Source organism: Procambarus clarkii, chromosome 78, assembly GCF_040958095.1.
Source record: "Procambarus clarkii isolate CNS0578487 chromosome 78, FALCON_Pclarkii_2.0, whole genome shotgun sequence".
Classification (NCBI taxonomy): Eukaryota; Metazoa; Arthropoda; class Malacostraca; order Decapoda; family Cambaridae; genus Procambarus; species Procambarus clarkii.
In genome coordinates, this window is record NC_091227.1 from 18,112,518 (window position 1) to 18,139,654 (window position 27,137).

Here is a 27,137-nt window from a genome sequence, read left to right on the forward strand (position 1 = left end):
GAGGTAAGTGAGGGAATAGCTAACCAGGAACCACTGGAAGAGTTTGAGATTACCAGTGGGGAAGTAAGGAAGTGTTTACTAGAGTTGGACGTGACGAAGGCTATAGGCCCAGATGGAATCTCCCCTTGGGTTCTAAAGGAAGGAGCAAGAGAACTGAGCCTACCACTCTCCATAGTGTATAACAAATCACTGGCAACAGGGGAACTGCCAGATATTTGGAAAGCAGCTAACGTAGTCCCGATATACAAGAAAGGGGATAGACAGGAGGCACTGAACTACAGGCCAGTGTCCCTAACCTGCATACCATGCAAGCTGATGGAGAAGATTGTGCGAAAAAAACTAGTGGAGCATCTGGAGCGAAGGAACTTTGTAACACAGCATCAACATGGGTTCAGGGATGGCAGGTCCTGCCTCACAGGGTTACTTGAATTCTACGACCAGGCAACAAAAATAAGGCAAGAAAGAGAAGGGTGGGCAGACTGCATATTTTTGGATTGTCAGAAAGCCTTTGATACAGTGCCACACAAGAGGCTAGTGCGAAAGTTGGAGATGCAGGCTGGAGTGAGAGGGAAGGTACTCCGGTGGATAGAGGAATACCTAAGCAACAGGAGACAACGAGTCTGTGTGAGGGGTGAGGTCTCAGATTGGCGAGACGTCACAAGTGGAGTCCCGCAGGGGTCAGTCCTTGGACCTATACTGTTTCTGGTATATGTAAATGATCTCCCAGAGGGTATAGATTCGTTCCTCTCAATGTTTGCCGACGATGCAAAAATTATGAGGAGGATTGAAACAGAGGATGATAGTAGGAGGCTACAAGATGACCTGGATAGACTGAGTGAATGGTCCAACAAATGGCTGTTGAAGTTCAACCCGAGTAAATGCAAAGTAATGAAACTAGGCAGTGGAAACAGGAGGCCAGGCACAGGATACAGAATAGGAGATGAAGTACTTAATGAAACAGAGAGAAAGATCTAGGAGTTGATATCACACCAAACCTGTCTCCTGAAGCCCACATAAAGAGAATAACGTCTGCGGCATATGCGAGGCTGGCTAACATCAGAACGGCGTTCAGGAACCTGTGTAAGGAATCATTCAGAATCTTGTACACCACATATGTAAGACCAATCCTGGAGTATGCGGCCCCAGCATGGAGCCCGTACCTTGTCAAGCACAAGACGAAGCTGGAAAAAGTCCAAAGGTATGCTACTAGACTAGTCCCAGAACTAAGAGGCATGAGTTATGAGGAAAGGCTGCGGGAAATGCACCTCACGACACTGGAAGACAGAAGAGTAAGGGGGGACATGATCACAACCTACAAAATCCTCAGGGGAATCGACCGGGTAAACAAGGATGAACTTTTCAACACTGGTGGGACGCGAACAAGGGGACACAGGTGGAAGCTGAGTACCCAAATGAGCCACAGAGACGTTAGAAAGAACTTTTTCAGTGTCAGAGTAGTTAGCAAATGGAATGCATTAGGAAGTGATGTGGTGGAGGCTGACTCCATACACAGTTTCAAATGTAGATATGATAGAGCCCAATAGGCTCAGGAATCTGTACACCAGTTGATTGACGGTTGAGAGGCGGGACCAAAGAGCCAGAGCTCAACCCCCGCAAGCACAATTAGGTGAGTACACACACACACACACACACACACACACACACACACACACACACACACACACACACACACACACACACACACACACACACACACACACACACATATTCATACTTTTAAAACTAGGTATGATAGGGAAATGGGACAGGAGTCATTGCTGTAAACAACCGATAGCTGGAAAGGCGGGATCCAAGAGTCAATGCTCGATCCTGCAAGCACAAATACGTGAGTACACAGTTACATAGTCTCTCCCGGCTTGGTGCATTCTTTTGCTACACAGAGAATTACAAAGAGGCTGTTAGACTGTTCATAACAACTCCTTAACCGACATACAACGGAGTTTGACCTCATACTTCAAGTACCAGTTGGGAATTATTGCAATTTCTGGATATATTTGATATCGTCTTCACAGCTTGGAGGCGAGGCGTGGGGCTGTCTAGTATTGGTTAGGATAACCAGCCAATCAGAGCAAGTGAAGCTAGTGAAACATGGTGCTCTGTGTCTGGTATTGGTTACGAGAACTAGCCAATCAGAGCAAGTGAAGCTAGCGAAACATGGCGCTCTGTGTCTGGTAGTAGTTACGAGAACCAGCCAATCAGAGCAAGTGAAGCAAGCGAAACGAGGCGCTCTGTGTCTGGTATTGGCTACGAGAACCAGCCAATCAGAGAGAAGCTGGCATGTCGTGTGCTTTCTTCGGCGGCTATCAGGTCATGAGGCTCACTTGCTGGCCAGCGGTCGCAGGGGGCGGCCACTCACGTCAGGCGCTCCTCTTCGGTCTGAAGAACAGATATCATAATAGAAGAAAACGCTAGGATAATGACTATATAGCACACAGGTAGTGTTTGAGAACAAGGCGCTGGGAGGAGCGGGCAAGGCGCTGGGAGGAGCGGGCAAGGCGCTGGGAGGAGCGGGCAAGGCGCTGGGAGGAGCGGGCAAGGCGCTGGGAGGAGCGGGCAAGGGGCTGGGAGGAGCGGGCAAGGGGCTGGGAGGAGCGGGCAAGGGCCTGGGAGGAGCGGGCAAGGGCCTGGGAGGAGCGGGCAAGGGGCTGGGAGGAGCGGGCAAGGCGCTGGAATATGAGAACAGAGTGAAGAAACTCCCCATCTTCTTGTACCATCGGCTTGTCATTTTCAGCGTACGACTTTGCTGCCATTGGTAATGTAACGATGACTGCCAAGCTGTCGTCTTAATGTACCCAGGGAAGAAGTCTCCGCTGCCTTGAGCCAGATTCCCAAATGCAGGTTGAGGGGAATTAGGATGAATTAACTACATTTAGAAGACCATCAAGTTTGCGAACCGTCGTCCAAGATGTTGTGGATCACCCAGGGGCAACACAATGGTGTGTGTGTGTGTGTGTGTGTGTGTTTACTAGTTGTGTTTTTACGGGGGTTGAGCTTTGCTCTTTCGGCCCGCCTCTCAACTGTCAATCAACTGTTTACTAACTACTTTTTTTTTTTTCCACACCACACACACACACACACACACCAGGAAGCAGCCCGTGACAGCTGACTAACTCCCAGGTACCTATTTACTGCTAGGTAACAGGGGCATTCAGGGTGAAAGAAACTTTGCCCATTTGTTTCTGCCTCGTGCGGGAATCGAACCCGCTCCACAGAATTACGAATCCTGCGCGCTATCCACCAGGCTACGAGGCCCCTGTGTGTGTGTGTGTGTGTGTGTGTGTGTGTGTGTGTGTGTGTGTGTGTGTGTGTGTGTGTGTGTGTGTGTGTGTGTGTGTGTATCAGCCAAGTCTTCTGGCGTACGGAAATGAATCCCGCGGAGTTGAGGTCTTCGGCTGATGGTTATTCCCGCCTAAAGATGCAATCTGGCAAAGCAGTTCGCGGGTGACTTATTTCCCGTCTCCTGGTCACCAGCCGCCAGGCACAGACACCTGGTGCCGGTAACCGCGTCCACACTAATATCAACATAAAAAAATTGCACTTCTGGAGGTAAATTTTGGTGCTTTTGTTTTCGACCGGCTAGAGGCGCGCGAAAGAGAGGCGGTTACGGAGCTTGAAAATTTTCCCCGCGCGCTCATTGGTTGCCTCCGAGCATTTCTCGACCACTCATTGGTCCTTGCTTCAACGCCCTTCCTGGGTCTCCTTGCAGCTCATTGGCCGCTTCGAATTCGAAAGAGAACGATATTTATTTGTATCTCTGAACAGTTAATGTAGGCGCGGATCGGCCCTAAATCTTGCGGATGTGACATTAAGTATTCGTATAAATATATTTGTCGGCCGCAGGTAATATTTCCGAATGATTTACGTCTTTGTTGAAAATTATTTACGACTTTCCTCCCAACGAAATATTTTAGAAACTACATTGTAGTGTCCGCGAGTGTGCGTGCGCGCTTGCTTGCTGGCAGGGTTGGATATCGGTTCCCAGGTTCCGATTGTCCGATTTGATGGTCAATTGACGCAGTGATTCATTGTTTGCGTCATATTTGATGATTGAGGTTCTTATTGAATTCGAATCTACGATCTCTCATAACTATTTACAATGCTATTTGCCTTTGCGTCAAAGATATTCTTGCAGACGTCTCCAACTTCCACCCGAAGCCTCTATAATTCTGCTGTACCTCTATAACTCTGCTGTACCTCTATAACTCTGCTGTACCTCTATAGCTCTGCTGTACCTCTATAACTGCTGTACCTCTATAACTTTGCTGTACCTCTATAACTCTGCTGTACCTCTATAACTCTGCTGTATCTCTATAACTGCTGTACCTCTATAACTCTGCTGTACCTCTATAACTCTGCTGTACCTCTATAACTGCTGTACCTCTATAACTCTGCTGTACCTCTATAATTCTGCTGTACCTCTATAACTCTGCTGTACCTCTATAACTTTGCTGTACCTCTATAACTCTGCTGAACCTCTATAACTCTGCTGTACCTCTATAACTTTGCTGTACCTCTATAACTTTGCTGTACCTCTATAACTCTGCTGAACCTCTATAACTCTGCTGTACCTCTATAACTTTGCTGTACCTCTATAACTTTGCTGTACCTCTATAACTCTGCTGAACCTCTATAACTCTGCTGTACCTCTATAACTCTGCTGTACCTCTATAACTTTGCTGTACCTCTATAACTCTGCTGTACCTCTATAACTCTGCTGAACCTCTATAACTGCTGTACCTCTATAACTTTGCTGTACCTCTATAACTCTGCTGTACCTCAATAACTCTGCTGAACCTCTATAACTCTGCTGTACCTCTATAACTTTGCTGTACCTCTATAACTTTGCTGTACCTCTATAACTCTGCTGTACCTCTATAACTTTGCTGTACCTCTATAACTCTGCTGTACCTCTATAACTCTGCTGTACCTCTATAACTTTGCTGTACCTCTATAACTCTGCTGTACCTCTATAACTCTGCTGTAACTCTGTAATTCTGCTGTATCTCATTTTTTGAAAATGTCCTCACTGTGTGCTCCTTGAATTCCTCTTAATATTCTTGTACGTTAAATAAAATATACGTTAAATATATGTAAATAAAATATACGTTAAATAAGATAGAGCTTCGGCCTTGCACACTTGGGGTTCATGGTTCGAGACCCCTACAGCTCAGGTGAATGGAATCTTCTACGTTGTTATCATGTCTCCCGTGATTGTTCAACATACCCCAGCACAACAGCGTGAAGTGTTCTCTCGCTGCTGCTTACTCGAGAGTCGTTCTGATGTAGGTTGTAGACCGTATATTGGTCTCAGAATAGCTACGCTTTTGAAAACTGCTCGTTCAGTCGTAAGGAGTTGTGGTAGGGGAGAGATGAGAAGTGGTAGCTACACAGATTGCTAAACCACTCCTTCTCTATCCTAAGTCCATCCATATTCTCCCCCCACCAATCCCCATCCCTCCTATCCACCCCTCTCCCACCCACCGTCAATATTCCGATGCTAATTTGCATAATCCATATTTCATTAGTGATGAAACTCGGGCCGCGTATGATTCCATTATGCCTAGGGCTAGGGGGGGGGGGATGCCGACCCTAGGATGGGGGGATAGGGAGGGGGGTTGTGGAGGAAGCAGGGCTAGAAAAGGAGGGAGCTAACCGCCCTTGATGGATAGGGAGTAGTTTAGATACTTGAATATATGTGGATTGGGCTAGGCATTGGGGGTGATACAGTGTTTGGGATAGGTGAGAAGATCTCTCATAAGGTAAGGGATATGTATAAGACAGGTGTGGGTTAGGTTAGGTGCCGTGCTTGATTCTAGGATTCTTCAATTCTCTAGGATAGTTGAGATAGGGTGGGGGGGGGGATATGGCTGCAAGAATAGGCGAAGAATGGCTAGTTGTTAGGATAAGAGGTGGAGCCAAATGATAAGATAGATAAAGGTCTCTGATGTAGGGATAGGATGGTATGATTGTGTACGTATTGGGGTCTATGATAAATGTTAATGGGACCGAGGATATAGACAGGGATAGGTAGGGAGGGAACTAAACACAGGGATAGGTGAGGAGACATGATCCTGGCGTAGATAGTGAGGAAGATACACGAAGGAATAGATAATGGGCGTGAGAGAGGGGTGTGTGTGTGTGTGTGTGTATTCACCTAGTTGTGCTTGCGGGGATTGAGCTCTGCTCTTCCGGCCCGCCTCTCAACTGCCAATCAACTGGTGAACAGTTTATCAGAAACATGATAACACAATTGCGTGCGTGAGAGAGGGGGGTTGTTTGCGTGAAAGAAAGGGGGGGGGTTGCGTGAGAGGGTGGGGGGTAGGGGGTGTAGTGTGGAGCACAATGAGAGGGTGTACAAGTTTACAACAGTTTACACAATAGATACAACACTCTCCCTTACCACCATAAGGCCTAATTAGCGAATTAAAATGTTAATTAATAGTTTGGTATATTTGAATATCTTAATTGATCATCATGTATATCATCTCTATAATTCTCATCACTTATTACTAATAACTAGAGTAATAATTATAGTATAATAATTAAAAATTTAGATTAATATTTACTACTTTTACATAATTTCTACAGTCTCTTTCCTGATTGTCTCCCATTTGACCCTATTCACGGTTAACTACTACCTTCTCTTACCCCTTTTCTCTACATAGTTTCCCCTTCAGTTACCCCCCCATTCCCCCCTTACTCTCGGTTATCACCCCCCATTTTTTCCCCTATCTACTACCACTAGGCTTCCGCTAGCTCCCCATGTCTCTCCCCATGTCTTGCTCCCCCCACTCGCCCCCCCACGCCCCCCACAGTGAAATGGGGGATAGTGTGGGAGGGTCCGAGGGAAAACTGTTTGTTTCCCACCCCTCTCGTCTATAGTACCCCTCTGCTGTACCCCTCTGTAGTACTCTAGTCTACTGGTCCACGAGTACCCGACCAAATCAGAGATCTACCTTTTCATTCTATGTGCCGCTGTGACTAAGTCAAACACGGCTTGATATTACCGTAGAGTGTTTGTGTGATCACTTAATTGTACTCTCTAGGAATGAGCTCCGGCTCTTTAGTTCCGCCTCTCAACCGTCATTCAACTGGTGTACAGGTTCCTGAGCCTACTGGGCTCTATCATATCTACATTTTAAACTGTGTATGGAGTCAGCCTCCACCATATTACTGCCTAATGCATTCCATTTATTTACTACTGACACTGAAAACGTTCTTTCTAACGTCTCTGTGGTTCATTTGAGTACTCGCTTCCTCCTTGTGTGTGTACCACATGTGTTAAATATAGTCTTGATTTACCCAAATCAGTTTCTGAGAATATTGTATGTGGTGATCATGTCTCCACTAACACTCGTCTTCCAGCGACGTGAGTTTTATTTTCCGTAGTCATTCCTCAAAGTTTATTCCCCCTCAAATCAGGAACTAGTCTGGTCTCATGTGTTTGAATCTTGTCATTCAGTCTTGTGGTTCATTAGATACTAACACAAGCTGGAGATGCATACTCCAAGATTGGTCTGACATACATGATTGTACCCTTCAGCTACTAGGCTCTTTGTCAGCACACACACACACACACACACACACACACACACACACACACACACACACACACACACACACACACACACACACACACACACACACACATACACACACACACATACACACACACACATACACACACACACACACACACACACACACACACACACACACACACACACACACACACACACACACACACATACATACACACACACGCGCGCAGGACTCGTAATTCTGTGGCGCGGGTTCGATTCCCGCACGAGGCAGAAACAAATGGGCAAAGTTTCTTTCACCCTAAGTGCCCCTGTTACCTAGCAGTAAATAGGTACCTGGGAGTTAGTCAGCTGTCACGGGCCGAAAGAGCAAAGCTCAACCCCCGCAAAAACACAACTAGTAAACACACACACACACACACACACATATAACTAGGTGAGTACACACACACACACACACACACACACACACACACACACATATATATATATAACTAGGTGAGTACACACACACACACACACACACGCACACACACACGCACACACACACACACACACACACACACACACACACACACACACACACGCACACACACACACACACACGCACACACACACACACACACACGCACACACACACGCACACACACACACACACACACACACACACACACACACACACACACACACACACACGCACACACACACACACACACACACACACACACACACCACACACACACACACACACACACACACACACACACACACACACACACACACTCACACGCACGCACACGCACGCGTGCATTTGGTGGTGGGAACCTGTATACACATGTACAGGTTCCCGTTTAATGGTGTATTAAACAGCTAATCCACATTAATCGCAAATAATTTGTCAGATTTAGAAATATATTAGCTTGTGATGCGTAAATGTTTGTCAGGTTATTAAATTTGCAGCGCGAAAATACAATGGATTGTTGGTAAATTGTTTCTGCGTGAGAGGGATTGTATTTTTGTCTGTTTTTGCTTGTTTGGGTGAAGTGTTTGGGGCTCTAGGGGGCCTCGTAGCCTGGTGGATAGCGTGCAAGACTCGTAATTCTGTGGCGCGGGTTCGATTCTCGCACGAGGCAGAAACAAATGGGCAAAGTTTCTTTCACCCTGAATGCCCCTGTTACCTTGTAGTAAATAGGTACCTGGGAGTTAGTCAGCTGTCACGGGCTGCTTCCTGGGGGTGGAGGCCTGGTCGAGGACCGGGCCGCGGGGACACTAAAGCCCCGAAATCATCTCAAGATAACCTCTATCTCTTGGGTTCCACCTCTTATCATAAGATATTGTGATGTATTATGGGTTACGTGAATTTGTTCATATATGTTCGAGTTTATGGATCAGTTGTTCCAGCATTGGTGTGTGCCCATTGGCCACTCCCATGAGTGGGGATGGTTCATGTGGGGAAGAATGGGGGAGGTAGCTCAGGAGTGGGGGGTGGGGATTGGAAGGGGGGGTGCTTCCCCGTCTCCCGCACCCCTCCATACGAAGTCCAAACCCCCAACCCTGTTCCTACATGCATTCCACACCACCCCACCTCTCTCTCTCTGTGCCCCCCCTCCTCCTTCCTGCCCCCCACCCCAGCCACCCCCCACCTCCTGGGATATCCCCCCCCCCACCTTAAATTTGCCGCCATTTTTATAGTGAGGGAGCGCAGGAGTCACCCTAGCGGCGGGCGGCGGTATTACCATATTGGCGCCATCGCTGACCGAAATTAGTTCCATAATGTGTCCACAGATGGCGCCACCGACCTCCCCCCTTCCCCCAAACCAGCGGATCATTTTTTATCATGTTTATTTTATTTTGAGGGAGAGGGAGTGAGGGAGGGAGAGGTAGGGAGATAGAGGGAGAGGTCTCCTCCCTTACCCCTTGCCCCAACGTCCCATCTGCCAGTCCCTGGCCACCCTAAACTTCACTTTAGGGAGTATGAGGCTTCGTCCCGTGCTTAGGGATTATTGCCCCTGGGAGTACTGACACGCTTCCCTACGTCCCTATATCATCTCTCCCCCCCCCCCCCACACACAGAGCTACCCAGACTCTCTCCACTCTTAGCACTCTTAGTGTTGCTCTCAGAACTCTCCTGAGAGCTACTTTCATATTTCCTTTCCTGGGAATCCTTCGGTGAATGATATTAATGTTAAAGCATTTAACGGTGTTGAGTAGTGCAAGACTGCTGTTTGTTCTGGCAATTTGTTTTGTGTTTGTTGATCTCTCCCCCCTCTTCCCCTCTCTCACCACCACTACTCTCCCCCCTCTTCCCCTCTCTCACCACCACTACTCTCCCCCCTCTTCCCCTCTCTCACCACCACTACTCTCCCCCCTCTTCCCCTCTCTCACCACCACTACTCTCCCCCCTCTTCCCCTCTCTCACCACCACTACTCTCCCCCCCCCCTCTCTCACCAGCACCACTCCCCCGCCCTCTCTCACCAGCACCACTCCCCCGCCCTCTCTCACCAGCACCCCTCTCCCCCTCTCTCACCACCACTACTCTCCCCCTTCTCTCACCACCACTACTCTCTCCTCCAGGTTGAAGATCGAGAAGCTAGGAGGAGCGTGGTGCCCTCGTCAGATGGTGGGCACTGTGGATTCGAAGGAGTACCTGGAGATCGACCTTGAGTCGACGCACGTTATCTCCGCCACAGAGAGCCAAGGGCGCTTCGGGAACGGCCAGGGCGTGGAGTTCGTGGAGACCTACCTGCTGGAGTACTGGAGACCCGGCATCACTAACTGGTACACCTACAAGAGATGGGACGGCGAGAAGGTTAGTGTAACTCCCCTAACTTGTACCTACCTGCTGGAGTACTGGAGACCCGGCATCACTAACTGGTACACCTACAAGAGATGGGACGGTGAGAAGGTTAGTGTAACTCCCCTAACTTGTACCTACCTGCTGGAGTACTGGAGACCCGGCATCACTAACTGGTACACCTACAAGAGATGGGACGGTGAGAAGGTTAGTGTAACTCCCCTAACTTGTACCTACCTGCTGGAGTACTGGAGACCCGGCATCACTAACTGGTACACCTACAAGAGATGGGACGGCGAGAAGGTTAGTGTAACTCCCCTAACTTGTACCTATTTGTTGACATGTGCGCGGGGGATTGAACTCGGGCCTGTACTTGAGGCAGTTGTTGGTTTATGAACCAACTGAAGAGGGAGGTAGTCAGTCTTCTTGTCTGCAACATCTCTCTCTCTCTCTCTCTCTCTCTCTCTCTCTCTCTCTCTCTCTCTCTCTCTCTCTCGTGCGTGAGAGAGAGAGAGAGAGAGACGCAGCTGTTACGACAAGTTACACCAAGTTCCTCCAACATAATTTACCCGAACTAGAGTCTAACTCGGCAAGGTATTACATTTTTTAATGAAACTCAAGTCCGCCGGAGTCAACAGGAAAGTTGAAGTATTATGGGACATGATTTAAACTTTGTGTGTGTGTGTGTGTGTGTGTGTGTGTGTGTGTGTGTGTGTGTGTGTGTGTGTTTGTGTGTGTGTGTGTGTGTGTGTGTGTGTGTGTGTGTGTGTGTGTGTGTGTGCGTAGAATAATTTTCTCCTTAGGTTAATTTAATGATCGTATTTTTTCGCTGAAGGATAACATCCTCTTTTGGCATTTCTGTGATCTATGGGTGTGTCCAGCCTCCTTACCTGGCCTCTATGTTTATTCTTCATTGAATACATTTTCTCCATTTCCACCTTGCCTTGTGTATTTTATATGCCTGCATCATGTCTCCTCTCTCTCCCATTCCACGTGTTTCTGGAAAGATCCTCACTGCAAAGTAACGTAACCTTAGAAATTGATTCTCTGGCTCCTGTCAGTTAGTTACTCTTTCACCACGTTAACTGCCCCTTTCGGTTACTAACAAGGCCGAATGTCAACCCCAGGTAATGTATCTTGTATTTACATTTACAAACTGTGTATTGAGTTAGCATAACGTCTTTGAACCATTCCATGTGTGTTATATGTTTATAGAGTCGTTCCTGTTATGTGATTGCTTATGAAATTCTCATCCGAGGTTCTCATGTTCTCACGAATGTTCTCACGAATGTTCTCACGAATGATCTCACGAATGTTCTCACGAATGTTCTCATATAAGTCACCGTTTTTTTGGTGCTCGCATAGAAGTGTGCTTCGGTCTAATTATTCACTTTCAATGGTAATCTTGAAGTCTACTTGAATATCTACTTGAATATCTACTAATTGAAAATTATCACTTGATAATCTTGAAGATGGTTGCTCAAAGGGAGGAACCCGTGCCCTAGTTGGCTGCATGTTAAAAGGCGGAACCCAAGTGCTGAAGCTCAACATTGCAAGACCCACGATAGGCGTGTAGAGGAAGGTGCGTACACACGCGCAGAGAAAAGTCACCTTAGAATCTATACAGTGTATTGAAATTTTCATCTGCATATGCATAGTGGTATCTTGAGCGGCCGCTGGGCTAAAACTTCATCCTATGAAATTTCACTTCGAATTAAATGATGTTTACAGATGAGTTGATGTTGTCACGTTTTCTTTATTCCTTCCCGGTTTCTTTGTGCCTTCCCGTTTTCTTTATGCCTTTCCGTTTTCTTTATTGCTCTTCCATTGTGGGGCTTGAGTAAGCGCTCAGTAGCTCCTCTGCTCTCTAGGCGATCACACGCATTGTGTAGTCTCTCACTGAGCATACTACATATATTTCTAACACACTCTCACACACACATGGGAGCCGGTGGCCGAGCGGACAGCACGCTGGACACATGCTCCTGTGGTCCCGGGTTCGACCCCGGGTGCCGGCGAGAAACGATGGACAGAGTTTATTTCACCCTATGTCCCTGTTACCGAGGAGTAAATAGGTACCTGGGTGTTAGTCAGCTGTCACGGGCTGCTTCCTGGGGTGGGTGTGTGTGTGTGTGGTGTGGAAAAAACAGTAGTTGTTAGTAAACAGTTGATTGACAGTTGAGAGGCGAGCCGAAAGAGCCGACCTCAACCCTCCGCAAATACAACTAGATGAATATAACTAGGTGAATACACACTCACACACACACACACACACACACACACACACACACACACACACACACACACACACACACACACACACACACACTCAGGTACTTATATACGCGCTCTGTTGTTTCTCTTTGAAGGGTCATGGTGTTTGGATTGTTTAGTGTGTGTGTGTGTGTGTGTGTGTGTGTGTGTGTGTGTGTGTGTGTGTGTGTGTGTGTGTGTGTGTGTGTGTGTGTGACATACACACACCTGTGTGTGTGGCTATTGCAACGCTTTCGCTTTCTCTGCTGTCTGTGTCTGTCTGTAATGCCCCATAATGCCACTGCTCAAACCCCTCCCACCCCCCCCTTTCCCATCAACTGTGTTCACCCTTTCCCTTTCCATCGACTAGCACCCCCTTCCCTTTCTTCCACGGGTCTTCCCCTTCCTTCTCCTCCCCATCTCTTCACTCCCCTTCCCTCCCTATCTCTTCCTCTCCCTTCATAACCCCCCCTTCCCCAATCCCCCGGCCGCTCTACGGATTAGATGAGGCGCTGTGTGGGGGAATGATCAGCTGACCACGCCCTGGAGGTAATCAATCATTGGGGAGACGTAACTCCTGAAGGTGTGGAGGGAGGGGGTGTGGCAGGTGTGTAAGGTGTGGGAAAGGGGGCCCCCTTTGATGGTCCAGAACGGACTGAAACGTCGTCGTCTCAGGTGTGTAGTTTGGTAATGATGTCTCCAGCCATGTTATTGTGACTCGTCGTTTGCATGTGTGTAGATGTGACAGGCATATGTGGTAAGCTTAGTAGTCAGGTGTGGACGTTCATCTGGTAAGTGGTGAGAGTTTATCCTCTGGTGCTGTGCGTGGGTTTTTTTTTTTTTGCTGTGGTCTGCGTTTTTAAGTTGCTTTTTGTTGTGTTTATTGAGGATGTGTTGTGTGTGTGTGTTGGTGCTTGTCCTGTGTTGCTGGGGGGCATGGCTGGCTCTCTCTCTCTCTCTCTCTCTCTCTCTCTCTCTCTCTCTCTCTCTCTCTCTCTCTCTCTCTCTCTCTCTCTCTCTCTCTCTCTCTCTCTCTCCTTTCATTCATTCATGTTACCTAATCATCATATGTATATTTGTGTGACACGAGTTAAAATGAGTTACAATGAACGAATGAAATAAGTGAATGCTACACACACACACACACACACACACACACACACACACACACACACACACAAACACACACACACACACACACACACACACACACACACACACACACACACACACACACACACACACACACACACACACACACACACACACACACACACACACACACACACACACACACACACACACACGTCAATCCATCCCCCTCTCCCCTCTATATAAAAAAACACCTCAGCAACTTGTTAAACAAGTTCAGATCCTCTTGGCAAGTGTTTGTTCCCACTCGATTGTTAAAACTAGGTAAAGAAACATCATCAGCATTTTAATAAAGGCCTTTCGATCCTTCATGTAAATGTCTGCTGGGAATCGAAGGTAAACATGAGCTAAGTGGAGGGCATCCGAACCCCCTTCAGAACGAGGAAAGAAAAATGTTTTCAGAGAGGAAAAATGAGCATCGGTGCGGTTGTCTGGAGACGGCCAGATCCCTCCTGGTACAGGTTCGGATCCCGCTTGCTTCAGGGTCGGGTCCCAGGTGGTTCAGGGTCGTAGATCCTTTAAATTACTCGGAATTCCCAGAGGACTTCTGGGGGATCTTGCTGACGATCCTCCGAGAAAAACATACACACACGTTCATGCGCACGCAAGTCCCCTCGCGCACGCAATCCCTCCCCTACATGCACGCAAACCCCTGCGCACTCAAGCCCTCGCGCGTGCGTGGTGTGCTTCCGTGCGGGGAGGAAGAGCATCTAAGTGTATACGTTTATCAAAATACTACTCAGGTTTATTTTGAATTTCGACTTGAAGATGACTTTTAGAGTGTGGGTGTAGCTAGTGTAACGGAAGGTGTATGTGTGTACCTGCAGGATCGAGCTCTTGGACCCCGCCTTTCAGTCCGACGGTTGTCTAATGCACTGAATCCTTTATAAAATCAGCTACATATATCTCCCACACACTTCCATTCACAGGAAGCAGTCCGTAGCAGCTGTCTAACTCTAGGACCGGGTTCGAGGACCGTTCAACTGTTCGAGGACCGGGCCGAGGGGACGTTAAGCCCCGAAATCATCTCAAGATAACCCCTTCCCTGCTGCTCCGTTTCTACCAGTATTTACCCATCTTTTTATAAGGATCTTAAGACGATAGAGACACACCGATGTTTCGCTCCGTCCGGGACCATTATGGGGTCTGGTGTGCGAGAATGGTCACACTACATTGGTCCAGGACGGACCGAAACGTCGCCGTCGTCTCATCATATCATCAGCCACGTTATTGTGACTCATCGTCTGCGTATCTCATAATATCCTACCTCATTGTATTCATTAGTCTCATCATCCGTAATCTTCACCTATTGAGGGGAGGAGATGGTAAAGGGTACAAGAGGAGGCAAGCGCCAGAATAGGTAGATGGAAAGGCTGAGATGAGAGGGAAGTAGAGAGATGAAGGAAGGGAACAAGGAACAGACATTTGGTGGGTAAGAGAACGTAGATAGGGAAGGGAGGGAGATGTAGATAGCGTCGGGAAGAGTGAGGGAAGGAGGGGAAGGGGGAGACAGAGGGGGAGGGAGGGATATCTGGGATAGGAGAGGAGGATATTGAGGGAAAGAGGGAGACTGGACAGATGGGATTTGTTTGTCAGAGAGTATTGTGTTTTTGGGGAAAATTGTATTTTCCTGTTGTATTTTAATTTGTTGCATATTTTGTTGTAGTCATCCCCCTCCCCCCCCTCTCTCCCCCCATGGCCACTACCCCCCCCCCTCTACGCCTCCCCTATGGCAGGGTAGGCAAGATAGGTAGGGAAAGGTAATCGGAAAGCCGGATATATATATATATATATATATATATATATATATATATATATATATATATATATATATATATATATATATATATATATATATACTCACGTAGTAGATATATCTACTAAGATATAGTAGTAGATATATGTAGTAGATATATCTACTACACATACTCATTCAGGTGAGTGTAAGAGACATGTACACACACACACACACATGTAAATGTACACAAGGTAACAGAATTATTGATAATAGGTAATTGGTAGATTGCGAGATGGATAGTTCTGTTTTGAAACATTTTTACATGGCATCGGGGTTGATATTGCTGCAGACTCGCACGCGCGTGTGTGTGTGTGTGTGTGTGTGTGTATGTGTGTGTGTTTGTGTACTCACCTATTTGGGCCTGCAGGATCGAGCATTGACTCTTGCATCCCGCCTTTCTAGCCATCGGTTGTTTACAACAATGACTCCTGTCCTATTTCTCTATCATATCTAGTTTTAAAATTATGAATAGAGTTTGCTTCCACAACCTGTTCCCCAAGTGCATTCCATTTTCCCACTACTCTCACGCTAAAAGAAAACTTCCTAACATCTCTGTGACTCATCTGAGTTTCCAGCTTCCACCTATGTCCCCTCGTTCTGTTACTATTCCGTGTGAACATTTCATCTATTTCCACTTTGTCAATTCCCCTGAGTATTTTATACGTTCCTATCATATTCCCCCTCTTCCTTTCTTTTTTCTAAGGTTAATGCACATTACATTAAAAAATAGAATACACTTATGGAGCAGGTTCTGGAAGCAAACTCTATTCATAATTTTAAAACTTGATATGATAAGGAAATAGGACCGGAGTCATTGCTGTAAACAACCGATGGCTAGAAAGGCGGGATCCAAGAGTCAATGCTCGATCCTGCAGGCACAAATAGGTGAGTAGAAATAGGTGAGCTCACACACTTCCCATACCACTACATATTTCATATACCATTTCCTATTGTAGTCACGCTACGAGGCCATTTGTGTAGTTCACAAAACAACAATTCCCACTCACGCACAACCAGCCTGGCCACCCTGTCTTACACACACACACACACACACACACACACACACACACACACACACACACACACACACACACACACACACACACACACACACACACACACACACCCTAGCCTACACATACCATTTCTAACAAAAGGATAGTTTACCAACAAGAAAGTACCTTGGAGACAATGAGTCACAATAACGTGGCTGAAGTAGTTTGACCAAACCACACACACTAGAAGGTGAAGGGACGACGACGACGTTTCGGTCCGTCCTGGACCATTCTCAAGTCAATTGTCACTGAGAATGGTCACCAATCGACTTGAGAATGGTCCAAGACGGACCGAAACGTCGTCGCCCCTTCACCTTCTAGTGTGTGGTCTGACCAAAGTACCGTGGACTGTCCCCATATATCAAACATGTATAAATAACCTGTACATTCATATCTGAGTAGCCAGCCCTCCCCAGGGTCCATAGTACAACGACAGTCTAGCTTGGGAAGGCTATCGAAATATAGCCTGGAATCTTTTATAGCGTAATCTAGCTATTGACTATTGAGAGTAATACAGCTGAATCCAGCTTTGATTGCTTTAAAGCTGAATCCAGCTTGAAAGCCTTCACTAGGTGAGTGAGTAAGCAGGTGGGTTTACTGGTACTTTGTCCTGAGAGTCAATATTGTGTGTCAGGCCACGCTGCTGGGTGCTGGGAGGTGCTGGGAGGTGCTGGGAGGCGCTGGGAGGTGCTGGGAGGTGCTGGGAGGTGCTGGGAGTGCTGGGAGGTGCTGGGAGGTGCTGGGAGGTGCTGGGTGCTGGGAGTGCTGGGAGGTGCTGGGAGTGCTGGGAGGTGCTGGGAGGTGCTGAGAGATGCTGGAAGTGCTGGGAGGTGCTGGGAGGTGCTGGGAGGTGCTGGGAGGTGCTGGGAGGTGCTGGGAGGCGCTGGGAGGTGCTGGGAGGTGCTGGGAGGTGCTGGGAGGTGCTGGGTGCTGGGAGGCGCTGGGAGGTGCTGGGAGGTGCTGGGAGTGCTGGGAGGCGCTGGGAGGTGCTGGGAGGTGCTGGGAGGTGGACAGAGGGTGGATAGACATTTTTAAATTGCAAGAAAGGAGGACTAGAGATCTTTGGTGCAGACCAGAAACACAAATGAAGAGAAGAAATATAAGGAAATACTGGAACCCTGTACATGTAGTCAAGAAGTGGAATGCACAGAATGGTGTAGAAGCCACCTCCACCCCACACACCTGTAGGTCACACTCCACTAAGAATTCAAACGTCAGAATAGTTCAGTTATAACTCAACTGGTATATCATGGCTTGTGGGGTCGCCGCCCCCCTCTCCCTCCCTCCCCAGCACCATCACCCCCCAGCCTCTCCTGTCCTTCACTATCCCCACAACCCCCCATATCACAGCCCCCCTCCCTCAACCCCCCCCCCCACACACAGCCCCCATCACAGTCTGATATTGCTCCTTTACGGATATTGACTTTTGTGTGTGTGGAGGCCTGATAGCTGAGTGGACAGTGCTCTGGACTCGTAATCCTAGAGTCCGAGTTCAATCCCTGGTGATGGCAGAAACAAAATGGGCAGAGTTTCTTTCACAGTGATGCCCGTGTTACCTAGCAGTAAATAGGTACCTGGGAGTTAGACAGCTGCTACGGCTGCATCCTGGGGATGTTAATTATATATATTATATCTAACGTGCGTGCGTGCGTGTGTGTGTGTGTGTGTGTGTGTGTGTGTGTGTGTGTGTGTGTGTGTGTGTAAGACGTGGACTTTCCCCATGCATTGGCCTCTATAGGTTAAGTGGGTTGTTTGGGTTGGAACTTCGTCGAATCGTTCCATAAGGAGTTGTGGACGGAGGTGGCTTCCACAACTTCCTTCAGCGCATTCTACACGTTAACTCACGGTACGAATATTTCCTCACATTCCACAACCTCGTTTGAGTCTTTAGTTCACAGGAAAGTTCTCTAGTTTTACTTTACTTCATTTTAAAGAGTCTGACCGTATCAGATATGCCTATTCCCCCCTTCAGTATCTTGTATGTGGTGATCATATCCCCCCTCTATAGTAGTGATAGTCCCTCTGCAACAGTTACTGTTGTGTGTTTTGCTAGTGGATTTTCACCATTAGTATAGTGAAAAGTAAAGAGAATTACTCTCTCTCTCTCTCTCTCTCTCTCTCTCTCTCTCTCTCTCTCTCTCTCTCTCTCTCTCGTTTCTGTCTTTATTTACAAAAAGACAAATCCTTGCAATATTAGCCATAAACAAATGGTAAATACATTATTAACATCAAACTGTTGAACCCTCATTAGGAAAACCTTTAAAAAAAATCCAACCGAGCTTTCATAAAAAAAATTCAAAAATAACTTTGGGTAATAATTTCTTCCTCAATTAACATTAGAGAATAAAATCCACTTAATTAGATTTACCTGGAGGGCGGTGGCTTGCTTCCTACCTGGTGTCTCAAGAAATTATTATCTTTTATCATTATTATCAATATCATTATCTTTATTAACAAAGTGAATAAACAATTTTGTCTTATCGAAGCAAATCTATTTGGCTTTACTGCAGTGAGGTGTTTATGATCGCTGCCGATCTGTTATCAATTGATTGTTCAGTGGTTGAGGATATGCGAAACCGGGGCCGAGGGTTTGAGCCCAACTCATAGCCCCAGTTGGGTTTTTTCATTGGTATATATCACGGTAGTGTGATTAGTGTGTTTGTGATGGTTTGTTATTATTAGAGTTTGTGTAGGTGATCTGTAATTGTTGAAATAGTTATCGGTTGAGGAATGAGAGAGAGAGAGAGAGAGAGAGAGAGAGAGAGAGAGAGAGAGAGAGAGAGAGAGAGAGAGAGAGAGAGAGAGAGAGAGAGAGAGAGAGAGAGAGGAACAGGTAGGATGGAGGAGGAGAGAGGTGAGGAGGAATCAGTGAGTGATGGGAAGGGAGGAGGTGAGAAGTCAGGTGAGAGGTGGAGAGGGGGTAGAGGAAAGGGAAGAAATAGGAGGGAGGGAAAGAGAAGGAAGAGGAAGCCAGAGATAGAGACGGAAAACAATGATATTTCTCCCTGACATCATAGCCACATATAACTTTTAACGAGTCCATTCGTCTTGCCTTTTTAACATCAGCTTAACGACTTGGCTAGGCAGGCCTAGGCGGCCAAGTCAGGCAAGACTAGGCCGGCCAAGTCAGGCAAGACTAGGCGGCCAAGTCAGGCAAGACTAGGCGGCCAAGTCAGGCAAGACTAGGCGGCCAAGTCAGGCAAGACTAGGCGGCCAAGTCAGGCAAGACTAGGCCAGGCCAAGTCAGGCAAGACTAGGCCGGCCAAGTCAGGCAAGACTAGGCCGGCCAAGTCAGGCAAGACTAGGCGGCCAAGTCAGGCAAGACTAGGCGGCCAAGTCAGGCAAGACTAGGCGGCCAAGTCAGGCAAGACTAGGCCGGGCCAAGTCAGGCAAGACTAGGCCAGGCCAAGTCAGGCAAGACTAGGCGGCCAAGTCAGGCAAGACTAGGCCGGGCCAAGTCAGGCAAGACTAGGCCAGGCCAGGCAGACAGCTACACAACACGAAAACATAGAAACAGAAAAAATGATTAATTGGCAAATATTGGAATGTTGAAACAACATTCCAACTGTTTTGGTTGTTTACTCCCCTAGTTGTGCTTGCGGGGGTTGAGCTCTGGCTCTGTGGTCCCGCCTCTCAACTGTCAATCAACTGGTGTACAGATTCCTGAGCCTACTGGGCTCTATCATATCTATACTTGAAACTGTGTGTATGTGTGTGTACGTGTACACAATCTGTGTCTCTTCCCCCAGATGTACTTGCAGGGTGGAGCTAAGCTCCTGGCCCCGCCTTACAAGCGTTCTTAGAATAATACGATAACTCGTTTCTCTCGCTCTTAATATATTAACATTCTGACCCTTCTCTATCATTTTCTGTCCTTTCTCTCTCCCTTTCTGCCCTTTCTCACTTCAACATTCTAACCTCTCCTCACCCGCTCCATTCCCCTCCCCTCTCAATTCTCCCCCCTGCCCTTCCTCCCCCTTCCCTACCACCCCTCTTCCCTGCCCCCTTCCTTGATCCCCCTCCCTGCCCCTTCCTCCCCTACCCTACCACCTCTTCCTCCCTTCCCTTCCCATCCCTCCTCCCCACCCCCCCCTACCCCACGATCTATTACACCCCCCCCCCCCTCCATTAAACACAACTTAGGGTAAAGGGCGACTGGCTGCATAACCGCAGACACAGTGCCGTTAAACAAGGCGATTTGGCTTTCACCTCGGGTATATTTAGGGGTTGTTTGTTGTTTGTGGTGATCAGTGATGGTTAGGCCCCTTGTGCGCCCCCCCTCCCTCCCCCCCCCTGCCCCTTCCTATCCCGTCTTGATGTGCTTTTAAAGATTTTTATAAATCGGATCTTAAGGAGAGGGAGAGAGGGGGAGAAGATGGAGCGAGAGGAGAAAGAAGAGGGAAGAGTGAGGAAGAGGTGGAGATAGAGTGAGGAAGGGAGGGAGGGTAGGGAGGGAGGGTAGGGAGGGAGGTAGGTAGCTATATGGGTAAGCACCTTACACACACTCTAATACTGCCCAACTAAAGCGAATTTGTTGCTGGAGCAACTTAGTTCATGTTGCCTAACCTGTCTTCCCTTCCCTCCCTTATAGCCCTCCCTTACACCCCTCCCCTCCCTTACCCCTTTCCCCTCTCTCTCACCCCCTCCCTCCACTCTCACCACCTCTCCTCCCCTCTCCCGTCACCCTCTCCCCTCCCTCTCCCCTACCTTACCTAACCCCTCCCCTATCTCCCTCACCCCTTCCCATATCTCACCCCCACCACTACCCAGGCAGCTATCAACGTTCGAGGGGGGGGGGAGGAGTAAAGTAAAAGAAGTGAATAGGTAGATAAGGAAAGAAATGGATTGTATGGGAAGATTGAAGTACAAAATAGTAGGAAGGATACAAATTGGATAGGAAATGGAATAGGGAATAGGAGATAATTGGATAGCAGTGGGACTAGTCAGAAAGGAAACAAGGGTTGGATGGGTAAGTATAAGGTTGTTAGTTGGGATTTTTAGTCTCGGTCTATGTCTTGGTGGTGTGGTTATCTTCCTTATCTCTTATCTCTTCTCTCTCACCCCGTTGTGTCTCATCTCTCACCTCTTACCGTATAGGCTACTGATGCTGCGGCCTGACTGACTAACCATGCTGCGAGATGGGAACTGTATCCACAGCATCAGCATCACAGGGCAGCTGCTGAAGCTGTGTACTCCTCCCATACAGTCTATGAGCAGCTGTGAAGCCCCATTCCTTCCCCCCCCCCCGTCCCATCCCAAATCCTTATCCTGACCCCTCTTTCCCAGTGCTATATAGTCGTAATGGTTTGGCGCTTTCCCCTCTGATAGTTCCTTTCCCTCTACAGTACTCTGTTGGTTCATGATGCTCACCTCTACTATTGTCCCTGTGTGCTCTCTACTCTGCTCTCAGACTTGCTTCTCTTCCTGTACCCTCTTTTATGTCTTAGTTCTTCCATGATTCGTTTTGCTGTCTTCCAATCCTCCTTAGATATACATCTTGTCTGATAAACACTGTTTGGTATTATTCTTCATTTTTCAATGGGTATGGTGGTAGAGGTAATGGGGAAAGGGGTGATGGTGAGGGGAAAGGGGGGGGTGGAAGGCTCCAGGGTCGACAAGACTTGCCCATTTGACCTAGCGGCTCTCTGCTCCCCCTAATGTGCTCTAGGCTGGACAAAGCGAGCGCCTACTCTCTCTCTCTCTCTCTCTCTCTCTCTCTCTCTCTCTCTCTCTCTCTCTCTCTCTCTCTCTCTCTCTCTCTCTCTCTCTCTCTCTCTCTCTCTCTCTCTCCCGCTGTCTCCAACTCTCTCTCCCACCATTCATCCTTCTTCCATCTTTCTTCAGCCTATTCCTTCCCTTGTCTGTGTCTCCTAAACCCGCTCATTTCCTTATGCACCCTTCCCTTGTCCCTCTCTCTACTCCTTCCCCTCTCTCTCCTCTCTCTCTCCTTCCTGTTTTCTCCCTCTTTCCTACCTCTCTCGTGTCCTCTGACCACCTCCGGATGTCTGGCCGGATGCTAGTGGCTCAACCGGACGCTGCTAGGGTGTCGTTTCGGACGCACGGCCGGATAATGAGCGATGTTTATGGCGTGTAGCCGGTTAATAAGAGGATTTGTGACGGGTGATGTAAGTTTACGGACAGAAGGCTGCACTCCGGAAGGCATTATATCCGGATACTGAGCCGGATGGCGTGTATGGAGTTATGCATTAGAGAGATCCAGGCCAGTGGATTTACGGATATTGGGCCGGATATTAGGGGGGGGGGGCATGTTGCATCTTTAGAGGATTCGAAAATATTTTACGTATGTAGCAGGATAGAATATTTCTGATGATGTTTGGGTTACGGAATGCGGGGAGTCGTTTAGAGGTGTTGGTGGTTGACTGCTATAGTGTGTAGGGGCGGGGCCCTAGTGTGTAGGGGCGGGGCCCTAGTGTGTAGGGGCGGGGCCCTAGTGTGTAGGGGCGGGGCCCTAGTGTGAAGGGGCGGGCCCCTAGTGTATAGCAGCAGGTCTCTAGTGTGCAGGGAATTGGGGCAAAAGGGGCGTGCGTGCGTGCTCCGACTACTCTTAGGTCAGTTGAGTGTGCCAGTAAAGCCTCTTTTTACTGGCCGAAGGATAGGAGATAGACTAACGTGTTCCACTCTGCAAGTCCTCAGGTCCTGTAAGGTCGCGGAGCCCCACACTATGGATCGGTTCACTGGGGTAAATAGATCAGAGAAGCATTAATCTATCGCGGATCTCACCTGTATGTTTTGACGAGTGATATTTGCCATGAGGGTGCCTGTGACAGGTAAGAATGTCTCCAGGGTTGCTCTTGTGGGAATACGAAAGTTATCGTATCTCCAGTTCTGGCCTGTATTTCAACTGCATTTCAATTCAGTATTGTATTTCAAGTAACCATTCGCTTACAAAGCCCCCAATCACCGCCACCATCATAGCACGAAGAACCGGTTATCGTATCGTGTATCCGGCGCCACTGTAGCCATAACAATAAGGGAAGAAGTAGTCGTCGTCACAACAGTAGTCAGGACAGCATTAACGGGCCAAAAATGGTGGTAGTGGTAGCAACAGAAGTGGAGAGAGGGAGGCCGGGCAGGATATGCTGTTTTAAGGATCATTTAATTTGCAGTAGGAGAGTCATTGAGGGTGTTTATTGGAGTCGTTGTGGAGGGTAACGACCGGCGGCCTCTCAAGTGTCCGCTGGTAATGTTCCCGGAGTGAGTTATGCTCAAAGTTAACTCTCGGAGTCCCTCGACGCCGTGGCCGGGTGTGGGTCCCTGTACGTCCGGCTGTGTCCTGAACATGTCCCTGTACGTCTGGCCGTGTCCTGAACATGTCCCTGTACGTCCGGCTGTGTCCTGAACATGTCCCTGTACGTCCGGCCGTGTCCTGAACATGTCCCTGTACGTCCGGCTGTGTCCTGAACATGTCCCTGTACGTCCGGCCGTGTCCTGAACATGTCCCTGTACGTCCGGCTGTGTCCTGAACATGTCCCTGTACGTCCGGCCGTGTCCTGAACATGTCCCTGTACGTTCGGCCGTGTCCTGAACACGTGCCTGTACGTCCGGCTGTGTCCTGATCACGTCCGTGTACGTCCGGCTGTGTCCGGAACACGTCCCTGTACGTCCGGCTGTGTCCTGATCACGTCCCTGTACATCCGGCCGTGTCCTGAACACGTCCAAGGGTGTAGGCCTCCCTGGTGTAGTTGCGCCGGGCTCGGGGAGTAGAAGAGCTCTCGAAACCCTCTCCAGGTATGCTCCAGGTGAAGTCTCTACCCAGGTGTAAGCGTGGCTGTTAGGGTCCTCGTTCCTAGCCACCAGATGAAGTGTGATGGAGGCGGCCTTGAGACACTAGGAAGGGAGGGAGACGGAGAGAGGGGAGGGAGAGGGAGAGGGAAGGAGGGAGGGAGAGGGAGAGGGAAAGAGGGGGATGAGGGAGGCAGGAAGGGAGGGGAAAGAGGGAGGGAGAGAGGTAACTTCGTCATCGTCAAATGAACAACATATTGCCTTAACTCCACCGAGATCCCTTGAGGTAAACAAATGCTTCTCATTTTTCTCTCCCTCTGCTCCCTACCCCCCTACCCCTCCCTATCTCCTACCCCTCCCTACCACCACCACTTAAATTCCCCTCCCCTACCCCACAATTTCCCCTCCAGTGTCTCCTACCCCCTTTCACCTGGTCAAAATGGGAAGGCATTTGCTCCCTACATATCCGTGTGTGTGAAGGGAGTTTTACCCTGACCTGCCAGCTATTTTTCCCCGCCCTGGCTTGTCTTCGTCCCCACCAGCAACGGGACACAACCTGTCTCCAGGGAAATAGGGAGAAAAGGCTGCTGCCTTGGGACTTTCCTGTCGCGATCTGAGGGAGGAAAATTTCTCACTTGTATATATTTTCATGTTGGCTTTTGCCGTTTCATATCATTTTTTTCATATTTTTTAATGGTTTTAATAAATCTTTGGTGTGGTCAATACATTATATAGTCTATTATATATATACATTATACAGTCTGTTATATATATACATTATACATAGTCTATTGTGTGGTGTCACGTTAGGATTTGTTTCAGTCTGTTGTTCCTCTTGAGAGCTCTTGTATGTCTTTTGTTTTTATTTGACAGGGGTTGGGTTTGAAGGGGTCCTCGGGCTAGGCTCGTTCAGGCGGCGGCCGTGCTCAAAGACGCAGTCATATCAGCTGTAACTTGTGTCGGTGACAAACTTTTTATGTTATGAAATAACATAAATGGTGGTTAATATGCCTAACCTACCAACTATTGGTTAGTTGGTTAGGCACCACCTCGTTAGTCGTCCTCATACGAGTCGTCACCAGTTGAGTCGTGCGCAAAGAGTTTTTGCACTGATAAACAGGATGTTTGGTTGGTGGGTTGAGAGCATTCAACCTTTGATGTGGGCCGCATGCCTATAGGTTCATTTAGCGTCTGGTGGGTGGAGGGGGGGGGGGGGTGGGGGGTTAATGGTGCCCAGTGGAGAGGAGGAGGGGGGGGGGGTACTGGTGCTTGATGGGGGAACGGGGGAAGAGTCGTGTATGTCCTGCATACTTAACAACATCACCTCTTTGATGGATGTGTCTCCCACCCCCACACACACTCAACCGACCTTGTAACTCACATCATGTTTTCTCTGTTCACTTGTTCTCCTCCCCCCCCCTTACCCCCCCCCCTCCCCCTTCTCCACGTTCGTCACAACATGCAGTGGGTAAAAAGGCAAGTTTTCAGGTCAAGCTTTCTCTCTCTCTCTCTCTCTCTCTCTCTCTCTCTCTCTCTCTCTCTTTGTGTCTCCCTGTCATCGAGGTCAAAGGTCAGGCCTTTAAAGGTCACCAAGTTGGGATGCTTACGTGTGTCAGATCTGAGTGAGAACGAGATTATAACGTTCATTCCTCTCATGAGAACGTGTGGAAGGTATTCGTAAAGCTGCTCCACTTCCTCTCACTTTCCCCACACACACACGCACCCTCTACACCCCACGCACGCGCACGCACTTTTCCATTGTGATTTCTTAGAGTCGGGCAAGTTGGCCGCTGCCCTTTGCACCAGAGATGTGTATTACTAAACTTGGGAGTCATTCTTGCAACATTAGCGTGCAAGAACAGCACTCAGCCCCGCTTTTCAACTTTGACTGTCAGGGATGATGGAAGATTTCCTGGTCTGTTTGCTTGTTGTGTTTGGCATTCCCCCCCTGCTCCTAGGGGGGTTGAATTTTAGTTCTTGGGTCCCGCGTCTCAGCTATAATGTGAACTTTATAATTGGTGTGTTAGGTTTGCTTCCACTGTACAAATATCAATGTAGAATAGAGAGAGAGAGAGAGAGAGAGAGAGAGAGAGAGAGAGAGAGAGAGAGAGAGAGAGAGAGAGAGAGAGAGAGAGTGTGTGTGTGTGTGTGTGTGTATTTCAGCGCACATATGTATAGCTATGGACGAATGTTGTGTGGTATTCACATATATATTTTCAGGTGTTTGCGTAAATGTTTGGACGTGTTTTTGGGTCGATTTCTTCTCCTGTGTTTTTTCTAGTTTGTATTTGGAGTTTTGTATTGTGGGGCTTAATTTACCCTCAAATTGATCCAAACTCCTGGGCCACCAGCTGTGGGAGTGGGGCGTCTCATCTTGGGCCACCAGCTGTGGGAGTGGGGCGTCTCATCTTGGGCCACCAGCTGTGGGAGTGGGGCGTCTCATCTTGGGCCACCAGCTGTGGGAGTGGGGCGTCTCATCTTGGGCCACCAGCTGTGGGAGTGGGGCGTCTCATCTTGGGCCACCAGCTGTGGGAGTGGGGCGTCTCATCTTGGGCCACCAGCTGTGGGAGTGGGGCGTCTCATCTTGGGCCACCAGCTGTGGGAGTGGGGCGTCTCATCTTGGGCCACCAGCTGTGGGAGTGGGGCGTCTCATCTTGGGCCACCAGCTGTGGGAGTGGGGCGTCTCATCTTGGGCCACCAGCTGTGGGAGTGGGGCGTCTCATCTTGGGCCACCAGCTGTGGGAGTGGGGCGTCTCATCTTGGGCCACCAGCTGTGGGA

General features: G+C 48.5%; 1 protein-coding gene across 5 annotated transcripts in view; it reads left to right on the forward strand.

Moving 5' to 3' along the window:
- Ddr (discoidin domain-containing receptor 2) overlaps nt 1–27,137 on the forward strand; it is a 642,292-nt gene that overhangs the window by 524,664 nt on the left and 90,491 nt on the right. For all 5 annotated transcript variants that reach the window (XM_069314116.1, XM_069314113.1, XM_069314117.1 and 2 more), the window contains exon 4: nt 10,138–10,372. In XM_069314116.1, coding sequence (XP_069170217.1) covers nt 10,138–10,372 — 235 coding nt within the window. The remainder of the gene's footprint in view (nt 1–10,137; nt 10,373–27,137) is intronic.